This window comes from Mixophyes fleayi, chromosome 6 (assembly GCF_038048845.1).
Source record: "Mixophyes fleayi isolate aMixFle1 chromosome 6, aMixFle1.hap1, whole genome shotgun sequence".
Lineage (NCBI taxonomy): Eukaryota > Metazoa > Chordata > Amphibia > Anura > Limnodynastidae > Mixophyes > Mixophyes fleayi.
In genome coordinates, this window is record NC_134407.1 from 27,179,635 (window position 1) to 27,197,331 (window position 17,697).

Here is a 17,697-nt window from a genome sequence, read left to right on the forward strand (position 1 = left end):
TGCTATGGCAGTAAGTAACCCTGTGGTGGTGGGGCTCTGCTTGCTCATTTGGAATGTTAGGGGCCTGAATGACTGATTGAGCACTCCTTAGTGCTTTCTCACCTCAGGAAATATTCTACAGACATTATTTGCCTTGTGGAAACACACTTACATGGTGGCAAGATTTTAGCCCTCAAATGATCCTGGTTGGGTTGGGCCTACCACTCCATACATTCCTCGAAAGCCAGAGGAGTCTCTCTCCTTATTAGCAAACACTTACGTTTCACACTAGAACATTTACAACTTGATCCCTATGGTAGATTTGTTGTTCTACGAGCGGTGCTTGAATAATTTTGAATTGTAATTCTTACCATTTACATTCCCTCTCTATATGGTTCTGAAGTGCTTGGCATTGTGGCTGGGTAGCATTGAATGGGTTAAACCTCAGCACTAAAGGATTAAAGATGTATCAACGGTATATTTATTAATATGAATGTAAATATTTAATATATGGGCGCTGTGTTGCTGTGGTCAGGGGTACCAGCCCAGGTGTACCAGCAAGGGGGTACACTAGCAGCATGAGCTACCCAGAGGAACGCGGTTCTGGATGCCGCTAAGGAGTCCAGTGGTGGCAGCAGCTTAAGCCTCACCTACTACGGTTAGAAGGCGCATTTGGGAAAAAGAAGAGGGGACGGTGGCAAGGCAAGCCCAACTGGTCCCCAGCAACACAACAGACAGGTCGGCATAGGCCGTTCATCCTGTCACAGGCATCCTTCCTTACTCTGTCCCCTGATATTCCTGTCATCTGTATGGGTGAGTTTAATAACGTCATAGATCCTGACCTTTACAGGTGGAGAAAGGTCAAAGCTCAGCCATCATTTAGGCCCACTGCATTTTTTAGGCTCCTTCAGAAGATGGGCCTTGTGGATGTCTTGAGGGTCTGTCACCTGGACACACAACAATATTCATGCCATTCCACTCACCACTCACAGCTTCCTCTCCCGCATAGACCTCATTCTCATGTCCAGCTGTTACCCCTTGTGTCCACTGTTGAATACCTAGCAAGGGGAATCTATGATTACTCCCTCCTGTTAGCCCAGGTTGATATAGCTGCAAATAAAGGAAGGTGCTTCTGGAATCTACATCCGGCATGGCTGCACCAAATGACTGGTGGCACAAACCCCATATTTTTGTGGGAGGGTTATTTTGGCGATCACAGTCACGATAGCCCAGCGCTTTTATGCTTTCAAGGCCTACCTCCGGTGGACACTCATTAAAAAAGTATCAGACCCCAATCGTTTTAAGAACTGGAGTTGGAGCAGGCCTGCAATAATTTGGAGTCTACATATATTATCTCTCGCTCACTTGACAACAAGACTCAGTGGCTAGGGGTGCAGCGTGAATGGTCGGACCAACTGTTTGATTTATCCAAGTGACAGCTTTTAGTTTCTAAGCACTCTTCTGGTAGTTACATGGCCTGACTGGTTCGGGAAGAGGGGGTGGCTAGAACTATCCATTACAGTAATCATAAGTTGAAATCCAGAAAAATGGGTTACAAATGGGGGACACTCAACAAGGAGGAGACATAATGTGAATTTAGCCCAGCGCTTCCGATAATATTGGAGGATCTTCCAATAGTAATGTTGTTTCATGCAACGTAGTATGCTTAAAGCATTGGTTAATAAGGTGTTGTGTGCAGTCAGATAAATCATTAATAACGATTTCCCATGATATAAAAAGTTTTTCTGTGTTGATTTTTTTTTTATAATGATGCCTCCAGCCAATCCATTCTGAAGATAAAGAAAAGTTTGCTCTTAAACAAAGATAGAGTAGGAGGCTGGTCTTGTATCCATTGTTGTAGAACATTTTTTTCTAGTCACTGATGAGATAATTAGCAATAATTTTCTACCCCCTTCATATATTTTCAAGGAAGGGTCAGTCATACCAAGAATAGTCTATTCAGGAAAAAGTGGGATGTAAATCAAGAGATGGCAGGAGGTATGAATCTGGATTTATCTCCAGAAGTGTTAAATTCTGGGGCACTCACACATACAATGTGCAAACAAAGCTTCAGACGAACCACATTTCAAGCAATCATTTTCAGATAAATCCATTCAATGTCTATATCTACGTTGAGGGAAGAGGTAACGTGGATGAAAAAATATTGATGAAAATCTCTCTGTACGACTAGCTGATATTGTGTAACATAAGTAGGATAATGTTTTGAGGAGTTGCTCAATGTTGATAACTGGAAAGATGGGTAGCCAATGAGATAGGTCTGATTTAGCAGTACTGTGATCAAATGGAGTATGGAGGAATATATAATGTAGGGAAATTGCCCCTTGTCACGTAAGGGTTTAGATAATAAGGAATCAAGTTTGTTTGACCAATTGTTAGCGTAGAGTAAGTACGTTTTTGTAATAGAATAATTTTCTAGCCTGGAGGGACATGAATTAGTATGTTTCTATCAGTCCATACAATTCTAAGAATTGGGCAATTGTGAAGGGTCTATGTTCTATTAGGTTCATCAGGGAACGAATATTATGGATTCCAAGCCCACTCCATGCAGAGAAAAAATAGGAAGCTTTACCATTCTTGAATGCAGAATTATTTAATAGTGGCAGAAACAATGAATGATAACCGGTAAGGTTATATTTTTTCCAAACAGCTTGCCAAGGAACAAGGAACCTGTAAAATACTGTTAAAAAATGATATGCACTTTGAAAACAATCTTTCTTAGTGATCATAGAAACTAGTCTTAAAGTAATTTGATTTTACCGTGCCACTTCCATCTTCTGCAGCCAAAAGTTTAAAACTTCTGTGACAATGAATGCACAGATATGTATTCCATATATTCACATAAGTCTCAGAGGTTTATTTATTATAGGGAAAAAAGCTCTTAGGGCTTCTCCCTATTTATGAAAGTTCCTTGGTCATTGAAGACCATGTCCGGTAATGGTTTTTGCCAGATGCCTCTGATGAACCTTTTCAATGCAAAGTATGGGGAAGACTAATTACCATTAACAGTGCCAATACCAATATTGCTGCTGCCCTCCTATTGCAATTGCCATCATAAGATAGCAGAGATAGCTAGATTTATTTAAAGAAAGCATTTTTTTGAACTGGAATGGTAGAACATCTTTTTTAATGAATCTGGACCTGCTAGACCGAATCTGGTTGGTGACATTTCTCCTTAAATTATGGTGAAACAAGAGGTTCTATTGCATTTATAGAAACTCTATGTTTTCTCTGTTGGATCATAAATAGACCTATGAGTATTTCTCAGCGAAGTCTGTGCACAACAACCATTTCCCTTTCTCCGATGAACTTTTCTCCCCTGAACATAAGCCTCCACCCAGGTGCTTCCTGTCAGTTCTGCTCCTTTGCTCACAAAGTTAAACACATTTTCGTGAATTTAGGCTACTGGAGGTCACTATAAATGACAAACATAATCTAGTACTACTGCAAACCAAAAACAGCATCATGTATTTTCAGAGTGTAAATAGAGATTGTGGTGAAGTTCCAAGTTCTGGACTCTGATGTGTGTAGAAACATACTGAAGCATAGTGGGAGAAACTGACTCACAAGCTTCCAGCATTTAATTTTTTTTTTTTTTTAATATCTTTCATAAATGAGCCCGACACTCTCTACATCAGCAGAGATGAATGAAACAATATTTAGCCATGACATATGCCAATGTGCCACTCTCCATAATGATACCCTTTAATAATTTCAGTGGTTTGTTGCTCAGTTTGCACATGTGGAGGAAAAAACAACTAACCAGGATGGATAGATTATCTGCATGACCTCAGATTTCAATAACTACGTCTCCTTGGACCAATTTGCACTGACATTTACCTTTTGCACCTACAGTCTTGGGGAGGAAATCTTTTGGTAGGCTTAACAGACTACAATGGCAAGTTAAGGTAACATAGGTTGGAAACTTGGAAGTGCTTTTTTGAATGTATTGATATTTTATGCTTTACTTAATTTATTGTGCCATTTTCTAACCCTTATTTATTTCTTCCCATATCTGGAAAAGGTTCTTCAAGTCACAAACACATCCATGGGTAAGCTGCATAAGAATTACCCGGCTGCACATATAGGGCCTGATTCATCAAGGCATGCATCCTGAGCGCAATGTGCGTGTATTTAAAAACACGAGTAAATCGGCTTTGCATACTCTGGAATTCAACAAGGAAGGGATCTGAAGATACGTGCGCTAATGAATTCGGGAGTTTTATTGGTGGAGACATAATGGCTATGAAGAGCCCAATGGGCTTTTGTGCAATAGAGAAGGGGGCAATTAGTTGGGAATGAGCTCCACTAGTTTCTCACATTACACCTTTATTAGAAGTAATCAATTCATTAATTATGATTAATGATGTTGGTACTTTCTGAAACCATGTTATCCACTCAGTCAGGGACTCAGTAATCAGGATGTCATGTTAACTTTTTCTTTTAATGATAAAAAAGCTGATGGTGCTCATCCTGCTAATAGACAGGGGTTGGGGGGCATCATTTTATTTCCTTTAAAATAGACTGCTGAGTCAACTCTTATCCCTCTGGCTAAAATTTGCCAGCCTTTCTCTGCTAATAGAGAGGCACTGTCCATTTACATTTTTTACATAAATAATTTACTAAAATGCATATCATGCGTTTTTAAATAAAAATTGTCTATGTATCCAGTTTGTTCCCCTTCTATTTAACTGTACTTGCTTTTTATACATTCTGTATAGAGTACATGTTGGAGTAGGTGTTTGTCCCACAAATTAGCAGAAACTATAAGACATATTGCAACAAATATTTTATTGTTTCTCAGTTATTGTTAGAGAGACTGTATTTAGGAATGTGATTATGGAGTTTTCAGTGCTGGGTCGCAAGTATTCATACAGCCAGGCCTTCGTCAGTTACAACTTTCAATTGTCAACTCCTGCAAACAAAACAAACAAAAAAAATAGAGTAAAGAAGTTAATTACTATCGCTATGCGGTTCTGATTTTAGGCGGTTAACAGGTGTGTGGTCATAATTGAAAAGGGCATGGCCACTCATGAAATAGGTGTGGTTTGGCTGGATCTGGCATGGTTTAAGCAGATCTGGGACATTGTCTATTGTATCTGGAATACCTTCTCAGGAATATTGGGAGCGATGAGATTGTAGTAAAGTGAGAACTATAGTACAGGTGAGTTATGGTAACTTGAAAGGAATATAATATTAATGATCAACTATGAAACCACACAAACAGGTTATAACTACAATACATTATTCTAATAAAAATGCATTAAATAACACTAAGGTAAAAGGAAGCAATTATATATGTTAATTGCTTCTACAAAATTGCTTTCTATTTCCATTATCAGTGTTTTATAGCCTACAAAAAAGTCACAAAAAAAATCTGAACTTTGTCAACACATTAAAAGGTGTACAGTACAAGTGTTATTCCATCTTTACATTTTAAGTTACTTTCTAGTTTTAGACAGTAACAATATACTTGTGCATCAATTTTCCAAGTAACACCCTTAGCAGCTGGTGTCAATACGAGGCACTAAAGTTCATCAGTTTCCCCACTCTGGTCTTGGCCAAAGGATCCAAGGTCATCCAGGTCATGCTGATGGGGAAACTGGTCTCACACAAGAGCTATGAGTACTGGGAGTATTTTACTACTGACTATTCCCATAGATTACATACTATTGCTAATTTATAACTGTAATAGAATGAAATAAAGCATTATTGAGAGGAAAGATATTGGGTATACAAGGCATAGCTTATCTCTCCATAACACTTTCCATTGTCATCAGCAGAAATCGCGATACCAATCACCATGTATCACTTCCTTTTGTAACCAGTGGTCAAAGTGGGCTGCTATATGGTGTTATACCATCTTCTACTGCTTTGATTGTAAAGCTATCAAATTCCAGTCACTTACATTTTCCTTACCGTCACTTCTAAATTTTCACTTCGACAGCTAGTTGTAGGTGTAAGGAGAACCATTGACTAATTATTTTGAGAAGTGTTCTGGATATTGCCAAAAAATCTGCTGAATAAATAATACCCACAGGAAAAAGAGGCTGATCACAGTCGATGGATATTAAAGTCAATCAGCAAGCATCAACAAATGTCATACGTCTCTGGCAGGGGCGGGCTGGCCCGGGTGACAGGGGAGCATCGGTCCCACGGGCCGCTCAGTTTTAGCGCTGTTAGCCCCTGTGATGGAAAATTACCTGACTGACCCACGCCCGCATCTTATGACATGGGATGCGGCCGCGTCAGCGCACAGGCGGCCGCATCGCATGTCATGTGATGCGGCCGCCTGTGCGCCCCCCGGGCTGATATATGCCAGCCCGCGTCTGGTCTCTGGAGTTTACAACCACATTTCATCCTGGATTGTCTATGATTTCTCTTTGTGATTTGGGACATGAACTGCAACTATTAGTGGCCCTGTGCCAGGGCCGTAACTAGGGCGGTTCAACATATGACACCACCCATAGTGCAAGGCTAAGGGGGCGCCTAGTAACAATGACAGGAAGAACGGCTCTAAGCCAGTAATCACTCCTCACATCTACCATGATAAAGTCCACCTCCAGTGCAGATGAAAGGTGTACTTCAAACAAACTTCTTCTGGAAGCACTGGGCTTCAGTACTTCTAAATAGCTCCTAGCAACTAGAGTCACCTGACCAGCAGTCCCATCCAGCAGCAACAGAAGCAAGAGGAGCCAGGGCTAAATGTAAAATATTTTGGCTTAAGTATAACATTAAGTGTGTTTAAGACTCTATATACATCCTGTATCTCCATCAAGGTATCAATATGTGGCTGTAAAACAGGACACATGTTATTCAGTGATTAATGTTAGAACTACTGTAGTATTTTATAACTGAAGCATGGTAGAATGTGTAAAACATGGTCAGTCATAGGCATCTGAGGGGTTATCTAGTTATATAATATATCAGGAACATTGCAGAATCCTCAAACAGTGCACAAGTTGGGTCATGACACTGAAATATCTTTTCATCTATTTTTCTTTTCTTTTTAGTTTATCCAGTATACCTCTTTTAATTGATATTTATTTGATATAATTTATCCACTACAACTGCTGGGTATATTTTGGCATTTACAAACTGTCATTTCATTAATAAAGTGCACCAACAACCAACCAATCTCCCTTTTCAGCACGGTGCCATTTATTGCACTAATTGTTTCTGCTACTACGTTTTGCAGCCTAATCACCAACTTCAACCAATCATAGAAAAATAAACTAAAATAATTCATCGCTGAGAGTTTGGTTTACACAGAAGTTTATTATATAATACAAGCGAGGGATATATTTGGACATTGTAAAAGTCTCGCTTTGGATTTTTCTGGAATAAATCATTAATACCTGAGGTGGATGAGATATATATTACTGGATGATTTTTAAGATAATACCCTATTGATGATCATTGTTTAAATAAGGAGATTATCGATAGTTGTGGTTTTGAATGTCTTTTTAAAAATAGTATTTTCAGATCAGTGCACTGATCAGTAGTAATTAGTGTCATTTCATGTTGTATATTTTTGTTTTTTATTTTAGTTATTTCATGAAATGTGTATTTTTTTATTAATACTTTTTTCACATAATCGAATGGATACAACTCTCAACGTTGTGGTTTTTTATTTTATTTTTGATTTTCATATAATAACTCAGGTTTTTCACAGCTGCAAGAGCTGAACCACTACTTTTATTATTGTGATACATGATTAATCAGCGCCAGAAGCTTTTTGAGCTACATAGAAAAGTAGCCTGTCAATGCACTGGTTATAAAGGTAATTACCAAACCCTCCCTTTCTTCTTTTTCCACTTGCACATTTCACTCCATTTTCACTTGTTAGCTCATGTACCTCTAAGGTACTTTGCTCTCTGTTTATTAAATGGAAATGCTATTAAGTAATGTTGGGACTGTGACAGTGAAATAGGTCTGTTAATTAAACAGGAATGTTAGCGCCTGTAAAGGGATAGGCCTGGCCCCAACAGCAAGATGATCACACCTTGTCATGCCTTTGAGGGAGGCAACATTAACTCAAACCAAGATGGGGGGCACCAGTGTTCTGTCTTGTTTTTGACCAACAGCTTAGTTACCACTTCTAAAATATGATTAATTGGGAACTCTTTTACGTTTTCTTATACAATGAATGTAAGAAGAAATTGCAGTTGTCTTAAATTCATATGGCTCATTAATGTATTTTAATGTTTTAATTACAGTGTATTAATTATTATTATGATTATTATTATTATTTTATTTGTAGGTTGACCCAAAACCCCACAGTGTCAGACAGTAGGAACCCAGGATGTACAAAATGAAAGTCTCAAACGTACACAAAATGTAAGAAAGGGCAGCAGTAGAAAGAGCAGCAGTAGAAATGGAGAGCTCTGTTCCTGTAGTATAGAAAGGGAATATCAGAAACAAGTAGAGGAGGGACAACCAGATTGGGGTTTGGAGAAGCAGCGAGCAGTGTAGATTTTGAGTGGTGACAGGTTCAGGAGCAGACAGTGATCAGTGTGAGTGGTGTCACTGCATATAAAGCTTGGAATGTTGGTGGAGAAACCGGTTGGATGTGGTAGGGAACTCCATAGGTGGGTAGAAGAACAGGAGGCAATTTTGAGGAAGGAGTGAAAGTTGGTTTTGAGATAAGTGGTGAGGCACATAATAGCTGGTATCTGATCTCCATCACCAAAGAGTATTTGTAGAGATCACATTATTTTGCTTTACCGAAAGGACTCTGTGGGTATCAGTAGGAACACCTTGAAAAATACTTAACAGTAACCTCTGCACCCTAATTATATTTGGAATATCTCATTGTGTATCCAACACTATTTGTATTTGGACAGAAAACCAGGTACATTTATGTGTCTAGTGCCATTTTTTCACATCGAAAGAAGCAATATTTTGCGATTTTAACAAATCCACCTAGACAAATAGCTGTAAAGGCACAAAAAAGTAAATGTATTTCTACTATGCCAGTAAAATCTCTTGCGTTTGTTAAAGACCATTCAAAAGGATTTCCTACAAAAAAAGTGCACTGAATTGTGTGTGTGCGTATGTGTGTGCGTGGGGTGGTCTATGTAAAAAAAACAAAATCGAACTTCCACAAAACCCTCTTGAACACAGTGCACCTGGCTGACAGACGCAATGGACAAATATCAAATAACTTACAGCATGTGCCAACATACTATTTGAGGTGCTTTCAGACTCTGTTACCACAGTAAAGAAGAGTTGGGATGATTGTGGTGACAGAAGCTTTGAAGATAATTACTTTTTTTGTACATAGTTGCACCCTACATACTAAATACTGAAATGCACTTTAAGGATGGAGAGTAAAACCACTAGTTCTGTGCCATACTCAATTCAAATGTTCTCCTTCTGTCCAGCAATCCTTATGTGACTTATAGACAGGATAGGCGAAACCTGTAATGAATGCTTCTCGTTGTGCAAAATCGCATGCGGAAATGGGCAAATAATCAATATTCAAATGAAATTCAAAGTGGAAAGAAGTGGATCTCTCAACTCTAGGAAAAGCAGAAGCAGCTTAGAGTGTTCTTACCAATACTGCAAGGGTGGTTGTATTCTGCAACTGCTTGTTCAGCTGCAAGATAAGAGTAAAACATTTTCAGCTCCAGGCTATGCTATTAAGAGATACATATTTAGTATATTCCCATTTTACTACAGTAATAGCATGTATTGTTGCAGTTTTTTGTTAAATGTTTGGTAGAAGTTTCAGCTTATCAAATGTATCGCTCAGGCAGATATTGTCATACAAACAAGTTACCACTTTATTACAAGATATGAATATTACCTGTCTCATAGTAATCATACACTTTTACTGTGGCTGGCTTTAGGTCCTTAACTTCAATGTCCTGCGTCACCTTGAATGAGACATGTTGAGGGATGGGTCTTATCTACATAAATAGATAATAGATATCTCAAAACTAGTAAACATTTGTTGGTGATAAAGATAAAATCATGGTATCATATTAAAAGGAACAAAGCATAAGTAAGTTTTTGTTGCAGAACTGTACCGAACTTGTGTATTAATGCCATCGACCCATCTAAGCACTTGCACCACCAGGGTTCCCATAACTAGTTACCATGAATAGGATAAGTTAGCAAATTTACACAAGGAAACTATAATTTTATTAAGTGCATTAAATGCCTACAATGAGACTGTGTGAAAGTATCTCTCTTTGACTACACCTAATGCAAAGATAAAATTAGAACAAACTTTATTATTGTTCTTTAGGATAGGTTGCTATATTGGGAAAGGCAAAAAATAAGTCTTATTTTGTTGTGCAATGGGATCCAACATAGCGTTACATAACTTCTAGTTATGTTATACCTTCTAGACAACAGCGACTTTAGTAGCCACAAATACAACAGCAGGCCAAACTAAACAAACAAAATTATCATAACAAACAAACAAACTACGACAAACTAAATGCAATAGATTTTTTTTATTTAAATGTGTATGGTGATAGACCAATAATTTCGCACTGGTGTCTGGATGCTGAGGGATGTGTCTGTGTTGGAGGAGTGTATGAACAGAGAAATACATAAAGCACTGTGTGGCAAAAATTAGTAATTGTACAGTATCATACATTATTTAGCCAGCTCCGCCTTCAACAATGTGTGACAGTTAATTAAATGCTAAGGGTTGAATTGAATCATTTTTAGATGGAAGACTATTAAGATGTGTCTTAGAATATGTAACCATGTAGGTAACGTTCATACTTTATATTTGCTACGCAAACTCATTTTGTCATGTATTGCATGTTATTTTCTTAAAATGTTGTCTAATGTTGAAGAATGTTCTACACATACCATTATTTGGCAAAAGTATAATATCGGGATTGTTATATCCAAAAGCTGCATATGTAAAAGATTTAACAAAGGTGACCTTCCTTCTAGTCTTAGGCTGGGTACACACTACCGAAAATTTCTCCTGATGCGATATCGTTAACGATTTTACCAATGACTGAAAGACCTGATCAGCATGTCGATTCATGTGTACACACTATACATGTTTTACAAGATTTACCTTCAGATCTGTGCTCTTCATCTGTCATAATCATCTGCTGACAAGAACGTGTAAATTGTATGATATCTGCCTACACTGCTGGCCATGAGTGTATACACACTGCAGAATTGGCACGACATTGTTCTATCCCTTATAGAGATTTTTAGTCCGTTTATAAAAATCAAATGAAACAATACGATGTGCTTTGGAACGATAAAACATGATCGTTGGCACGAATACACTAATGCGAAATTGGACCCAACGGTCATTTATTGTGTGATTGGCATGATAATCGGGTGAAAAAACTTGTAGTGTGCACCCAGCCATAGTTCTTGGGGGGCTGCTAAGTACATCCATATATCCTGGAGCACCGCAGGCAAATCAATTTAATCAATATTAAAATAGCAATTTAAGGGGGAAAGGACCTTAGTTAAAATATTTACTAGGTGATTGTTATTTCACGAATAAACTTGCACTTTGATTTAAAAAAAAAAGAGATCTCTGATCATTCCACATTTTAAATTGTCTCATGTTGCTATCATGTCCACTATGAATGGAAAGGCCTTGCAAGCCCACGGTGGCCTCTAAATCAACGGTGCATATCTCCCACATTCACACTTTCTTGTCTACATCTCTCCAAATCTCCAGCTCTACCTTCCAATCTATAGAACTAAATACATAAAATGGAAGGTGTTTCCCCTTATAGTTAGCTCTGGTTGTATATACCATGATCATGACTATATTTTCATTATTCATTCCTAACTTCAGCTCACTACTGGCTATTATCTAGGATTTAGGGTCTGGTCACCATCTATCCACTATTACAGCACTTTTCAGTTGCTAACTAACACCTGGGAATTGTATTAAAAAAAAATATCAATGGTTTCTTATGGGTACAATCCTCCGCTGCATTAAAATTGTAAGGCTGCATTTAAAATTTTATAGGATGACACCATTTATTTCTCATGAGTTAATACATGCTACCAGTAGAGTAGATCATACAATAAATATTACAATTATATTGGCAAAATTGTAATACATCAAAAGCTCACTGATTAAGCAATAAAAAGATATTAAAAAAAGTTCATCCAAAGCACATGTTAGCTTTCACGCTTTTTACCCATTTTCACAGCAAATATGTGCAAATGAGCTTTCAGCAAACCATGTGATCAGCATCTAAACATATCCGTTATTTGGACTTCACAGAACATTAGTAGATAATGACATAAACACAGAGGGAAGTAAGGCTAAGATGCATGCTAAGCAGCAAAATTAAACATAAGACCGTGCACTAGACAATATGACCAATAATATAGAAGACATATGGGTTACATGCAGTAAGATCAGGAACAGAAAACCAACAGCACATGGTGAGCTAACAGACGAACAATTCTGACCTCATTTAGATACAAAGTCACAATGTCATTCTGGATGTCACTTCTTTGCATAACTTTTGTTTCCTCCAGCTGTGAATACAAACAAAAGAAGATCCTATGTTTAATATCTTATATTAAAAAATAGAAGAATTTCAAAAGAATGATATTTAGGCCGCAGATAACTTTCTCCATATTTTAAGGATGCCTTTTTCCTTCATGAGTACAGCGCTACTTCAGTCAATCTCTGGGACCTCTAAGTAAAACGGATCTGCAGTCAAAAGGTTTTTTAAAAAAATTGGAGGGCAAATTGATTTTCTGTAGTTATTAATCCATGCTTCTTTTTCTTAAAAAGCTGTGTGCACCAAAGATCCATTTTACATGGAGACCATTGATCTTGAATATTGGTTGCAGCAGCATTATATTCCGAAAGGGGAAAACGCTGCATATAAATGACAAGTAGTGTCTGCGTCTGAGGTCTAAGTGTCTTAAACCATGGGTAGTAATTTTGAAACGGGCAGTGTCTACCTCTAGCATCTTCTTATCATAATGCTTTATACCAGTTCACCACTGCAACATTCATATTCAGCCAAGCTTTATTTAGACACTGTCTGATGAGACACTTTTCTAATTCACACACAAGACATCAGATTATTTTCTTCTGGCTGTGAGTTTACCCCATGGCTACTCATTTTAATTTACTGCTATAGGGTGACCTCAAACACTGGGCTCTAATTGTTGTGTGTTTCCTCGAGGACAATTTTCCTGGCTAGCTCTGAGGATTTTTAGAAAGGCAAAGCTTTTACGCTCAACTTGTCTGATAGACAAACTGAACGAGACATTCTAGGACTGACCCGCCTTATTGAGCTCTTCACAGGGATGTATCCAGACAGCATCTTTATCTCAATAAGAGCCATGTTGGAATGTACACGGGAACCTATGTACCTACAGGAAGAAAAGGTTTGACAGAGTTATTTTTGCATTGAATCTACTTAATATTCGACTTGTCCACATTCCCAGAATGTCAAATTTGATCATCAAGCACTTTCCATGCCTTATTTTTATATCTTCTCCCAGAAGAAAGGTATGGAAAGTGGCCAACAATACATATTAACTAAAAGTTGTTTTTGTTTTCTTTTTCTACTTTATGCTGCCTAACAAGAGTTAAGCAGCATCTCCTTGCCTTTTGATCAGTGGATTGCAAGCATAAAATGTTTTTAGAAAAATAGTAGACAGTGTGTATTTGTCATTATTAAGATATCCGTGTTTATTGATCGTAATTAAGGTAGCAATGTTCGTTAGTCACTCTCAACATAGAAGTATATTCTGGTCACTATTAGGATAGCAGCATAGTAGTGGTTTTGGTAACTATTTGGAAAGCAGTGTTAATTGACAATTATTATTTACATTATCAGTGCCAGCAGTCTTAGATGTCACTGACCTGCCTCCAACACTTAGCAAGCCACTGACTGCCGGCTTTCCAAATTAGGACCCTTCATCATCAACATCATCAACATTTATTTATATAGCGCCAGCAAATTCCGTAGCGCTTTACAATTGGGAACAAACATTGATAAGACAATACTGGGTAATACATACAGACAGAGGTAAGAGAACCCTGCTCGTAAGCTTACAATCATTCTTGCATGGTGCAAAAAAGTCACCAACGCTCTGCTGATTCCACTGCTGAAGAGTTCCGAACTTCCACTGGCATTAATGTAAGCACAAAAACTGTGCGACGGGAGATTAATGGAATGGGTTTCCATGGCCGAGTAGCTGCATGCAAGCCTCACATCACCAAAACCAATGCCAAGCGTCAAATGGAGTGGTGCAAAGCACACTGACACTGGACTGTTGGGTAGTGGAAACGTGTTCTGTGAAGTGACAAATCACACTTCTCTGTTTGGTAGTCAGATGGGCGAGTCTGGGTTAGGCAGATGCGGGAGAACGATACATTCCTGACTGCATTATGCCAACTGTAAAGTTTGGTGGAGGAGAGATAATGGTATGGGGCTGTTTTTCAGGGTTTGGGCTAGGTCCTTTATCTTCAGTGAAGGGCAATCTTAATGCTTCAGCATACCAAGTCATTTTGGAAAATGCTATGCTTCCAAGTTTGGGGCAACAGTTTGGGGAAGGCCATTTTCTATTCCAACAAGACTGTGCTCCAGTGTACAAAGCAAGCATTAATGAGACATGGTTTGATGAGTTCAGTGTGGATGAATTTGACTGGCCTGCAGAGCCCTGACCTGAACTCCACCTAACACTTTTGGGATGAACTGGAACGGAGATTGCGAGCCTGGCCTTTTCATTCAACATCAGTTTCTGACCTCATGTATGCAGTACAAAATGAATGGGCACAAATTCCCACAGAAACACTCCAACATCTTGTGTGAAAGCAGTTAAATGCTGCAAAAGGGGGGCCAGCTCCATATTAAAGTATATGTCATTATAGTCCCTGTTGGTGTAATGGTCAAGCGTCCGAATACTTTTGTCCATATAATGTGTGTATATATTAGAGATGGTCACTGACCCCCGTGTTTTGGTTTTGGATTCGGTTTTGGATCTGGATTACCGTCGTGTTTTGGTTTTGGTTTTGCAAAACCGCCATTGCGTGTTTTGGTTTTGGTTTTGTTTGGTTTTGTTTTGCTATTTTGTTGGAAAATCCATGTTTTTGTGCCTAAAATAACCCAATTTAGTGCTCCAACTGTTTTAGAGATAAGTAATCTAATTGTTGAGGTAATAAATCATCCAAAAAAACAGTTTAATTCTTTGTTGGTAGGCCTTCATTTATTCTACACACAAAACAGATTGTCTTCCTCTCCATCTATGCATATTGGCAATGCAGCCATCGTCTTTGGATGTATATTACACCCTACACTTATACTTAAATATGTAATGAAATGGAAAAAGACAGTTTGCTTTCTGTCTCTATAGGCCCCCCTCCACTTTTTAAAAACAAAACAAAAAATTCAGCCATTATAGACTGTACAATATTAATTGACATGGAGAAAGCCAGTTTGGTTTCTGTCTCTCTAGGCCCCCCTCCACTTGTATAAAATACTAATAAATTCAGCCGTTATAGACTGTACAATAAAAATTGAAATGGACAAAGGCAGTTTGGTATCTGTCTGCATCAGATCCTCTCTCCACTAGGAGTAAAATAGAAAACTATTCAGCCGTTATATAATCTAGAATATAAATAGAAATTGAGAAAGGCAATTTGGTATCTGTCTGCATCATAATCATCAACATCATCATTAGCGCCCTCGTCGCCTACACAAATCTCCCCCTCATCCTCTTCTAATTCCAAAGTGGCATCCTCAATTTGGGTATCACCGGCTACACTCGGGCTATTAAGGCACACATCAGCAGAATGCTCACGATTAGACATCCCACTGTTGGATGGACTCTCCAGGGATTGTTGTCATTTGTGAATCAGAGCAAACATTCTCCTCTAATGCCTTACTGTTATCTTGCAGCTCGGCTTTGACGCGTAACAGTAGTTGTGCACCAATTGTAGGCTGGGTAACTTTTTGGGATCTGCCACTAATAGCCAAAGGTGAAGGCTTCATTCTCTCTTTGCCACTGCGTGTGTAGAATGGCATGCTTGCAATTTTTTTTTTATTGTCACTTAACTTTTGCTCAGTTACACTTCTTTTTCGCTTCAATACAGTAAAAAAAATTTTGTTTTTTGTTTTTTGCACTAATTTGGAAACACTCTGTTTGACATCGCCTTGGCCAGATGACGTACTGGGAACACTAACATCAGAACTGGTGACAGTACCTGGTTGCTCATTCTGATCATATCCATTCTGAGCGCAAAGCACTGGGGAGTGCTAAAAATTATTTGGTAGATACTGCTGACAGGTATGACTTTTGACAGCCAGAAATATTAATGCACAATTAGGGAGGACACCCCAAAAGCACTGAGGAGTGCTAAAAATTATTTGGTAGATACTGCTGACAGGTATGACTTTTGACAGCCAGAAATATTTATGCACAATTATGGGAGACACCCCAAAAACACAGAGGAGTGCTAAAAATTATTTGGTAGCCAGAAATATTAATGCACAATTAGGGAGGACACCCCAAAAGCACTGAGGAGTGCTAAAAATTATTTAGTAGATACTGCTGACAGAAATGACTTTTGACAGCCAGAAATATTAATGCACAATTAGGGAGGACACCCCAAAAGCACTGAGGAGTGCTAAAAATTATTTAGTAGATACTGCTGACAGATATGACTTTTGACAGCCAGAAATATTAATGCACAATTAGGGAGGACACCCCAAAAGCACTGAGTGCTAAAAATTATTTGGTAGATACTGCTGACAGATATGACTTTTGACAGCCAGAAATATTAATGCACAATTAGGGAGGACACCCCAAAAGCACTGAGGAGTGCTAAAAATTATTTAGTAGATACTGCTGACAGATATGACTTTTGACAGCCAGAAATATTTATGCACAATTATGGGGGACACCCCAAAAGCGCTGGGGAGTGCCAAATATGAAGAAAAAATAATAAACCTCTATCCTCCTCTCTGCACTAGCGATTTTGGTTAGAGCAATTGCAAGAACAATATTGTATTCTCTGTCCCTGCTCTAATTAGCCTATGACTACACCCTGCTCTCTCCCTCTGTCAAATGGCGATGGATTGCTGTGGAGGCGTGTATTTATAAAGTTGAAGTATCGCGAGAACCGAGCCCCGAGATCCGACGACGTCACAATGACGTTCGGCCTCGATTTGGATTCGGAATGGGCGGGAGAGTACCGAGCTGCTCAGCTCAGTACTCGGATACCCAAAGTTCGGGTGGGTTCGGTTCTCGGAGAACCGGACCCGCCCATCTCTAGTATATATATATATATATATATATATATATATATATATATATATATACATATACACACAGCAGCAGAAGAATATGGGGATTAATTCTTGTATTTTTATGCAATGAGCAAGGATCCTTTTGTCTGATCACACAGGGATATTATTAGTGGAGGCATATTTGCTAGGACGATGGTTGTGTTTAGTTGTGAAGGGTTCCCACTGTTTTCCCATATGAAAAGCAATAATTCCAGGGTCTGCTAATTATGACTAATGATGTCTACATGTTGTGGACTAGCCTCTCAGTCTGTGACTATGTTCAGATTATAAGGCCCATGTTAACTATTGTTCTAAATGATAAAAAGGATGATGGTGCAGGTTATGCTGGTCATAGCTCAGCGCTGTCCATTTCTAATTATATATATATATATATATATATATATATATATATATATATATTTTTACAAAA

At 38.4% G+C, this 17,697-nt stretch overlaps 1 protein-coding gene across 1 annotated transcript; it reads right to left on the reverse strand.

Annotated features, from left to right (window-relative positions):
* Positions 1-4,769: 4,769 nt before the first annotated feature.
* Positions 4,770-14,905, reverse strand: LOC142160956 (alpha-2-macroglobulin-like). Its single transcript, XM_075216097.1, has 5 exons — positions 13,254-14,905; positions 12,424-12,492; positions 9,809-9,911; positions 9,557-9,598; positions 4,770-4,912 (listed from the first exon to the last, which is right to left on the reverse strand). The coding sequence occupies exons 1-5, from the start codon at positions 13,314-13,316 to the stop codon at positions 4,899-4,901; spliced, it is 291 nt and encodes a 96-aa protein (XP_075072198.1). The 5' UTR covers positions 13,317-14,905; the 3' UTR covers positions 4,770-4,898.
* Between the last annotated feature and the right edge of the window lie 2,792 nt (positions 14,906-17,697).

Bases quoted from the DNA above. Each gene is read 5' to 3' on its own strand.
- LOC142160956 (XM_075216097.1), bottom strand. From the start codon at position 13,316: ATGGCTCTTATTGAGATAAAGATGCTGTCTGGATACATCCCTGTGAAG. The intron at 12,493-13,253 runs GTCAGTCCTAGA...TTGTATTCACAG, and splicing joins TGAAGAGCTCAATAAGGCGG to CTGGAGGAAACAAAAGTTAT. The intron at 9,599-9,808 runs GTAATATTCATA...CTTATCTTGCAG, and splicing joins GTATGATTACTATGAGACAG to CTGAACAAGCAGTTGCAGAA.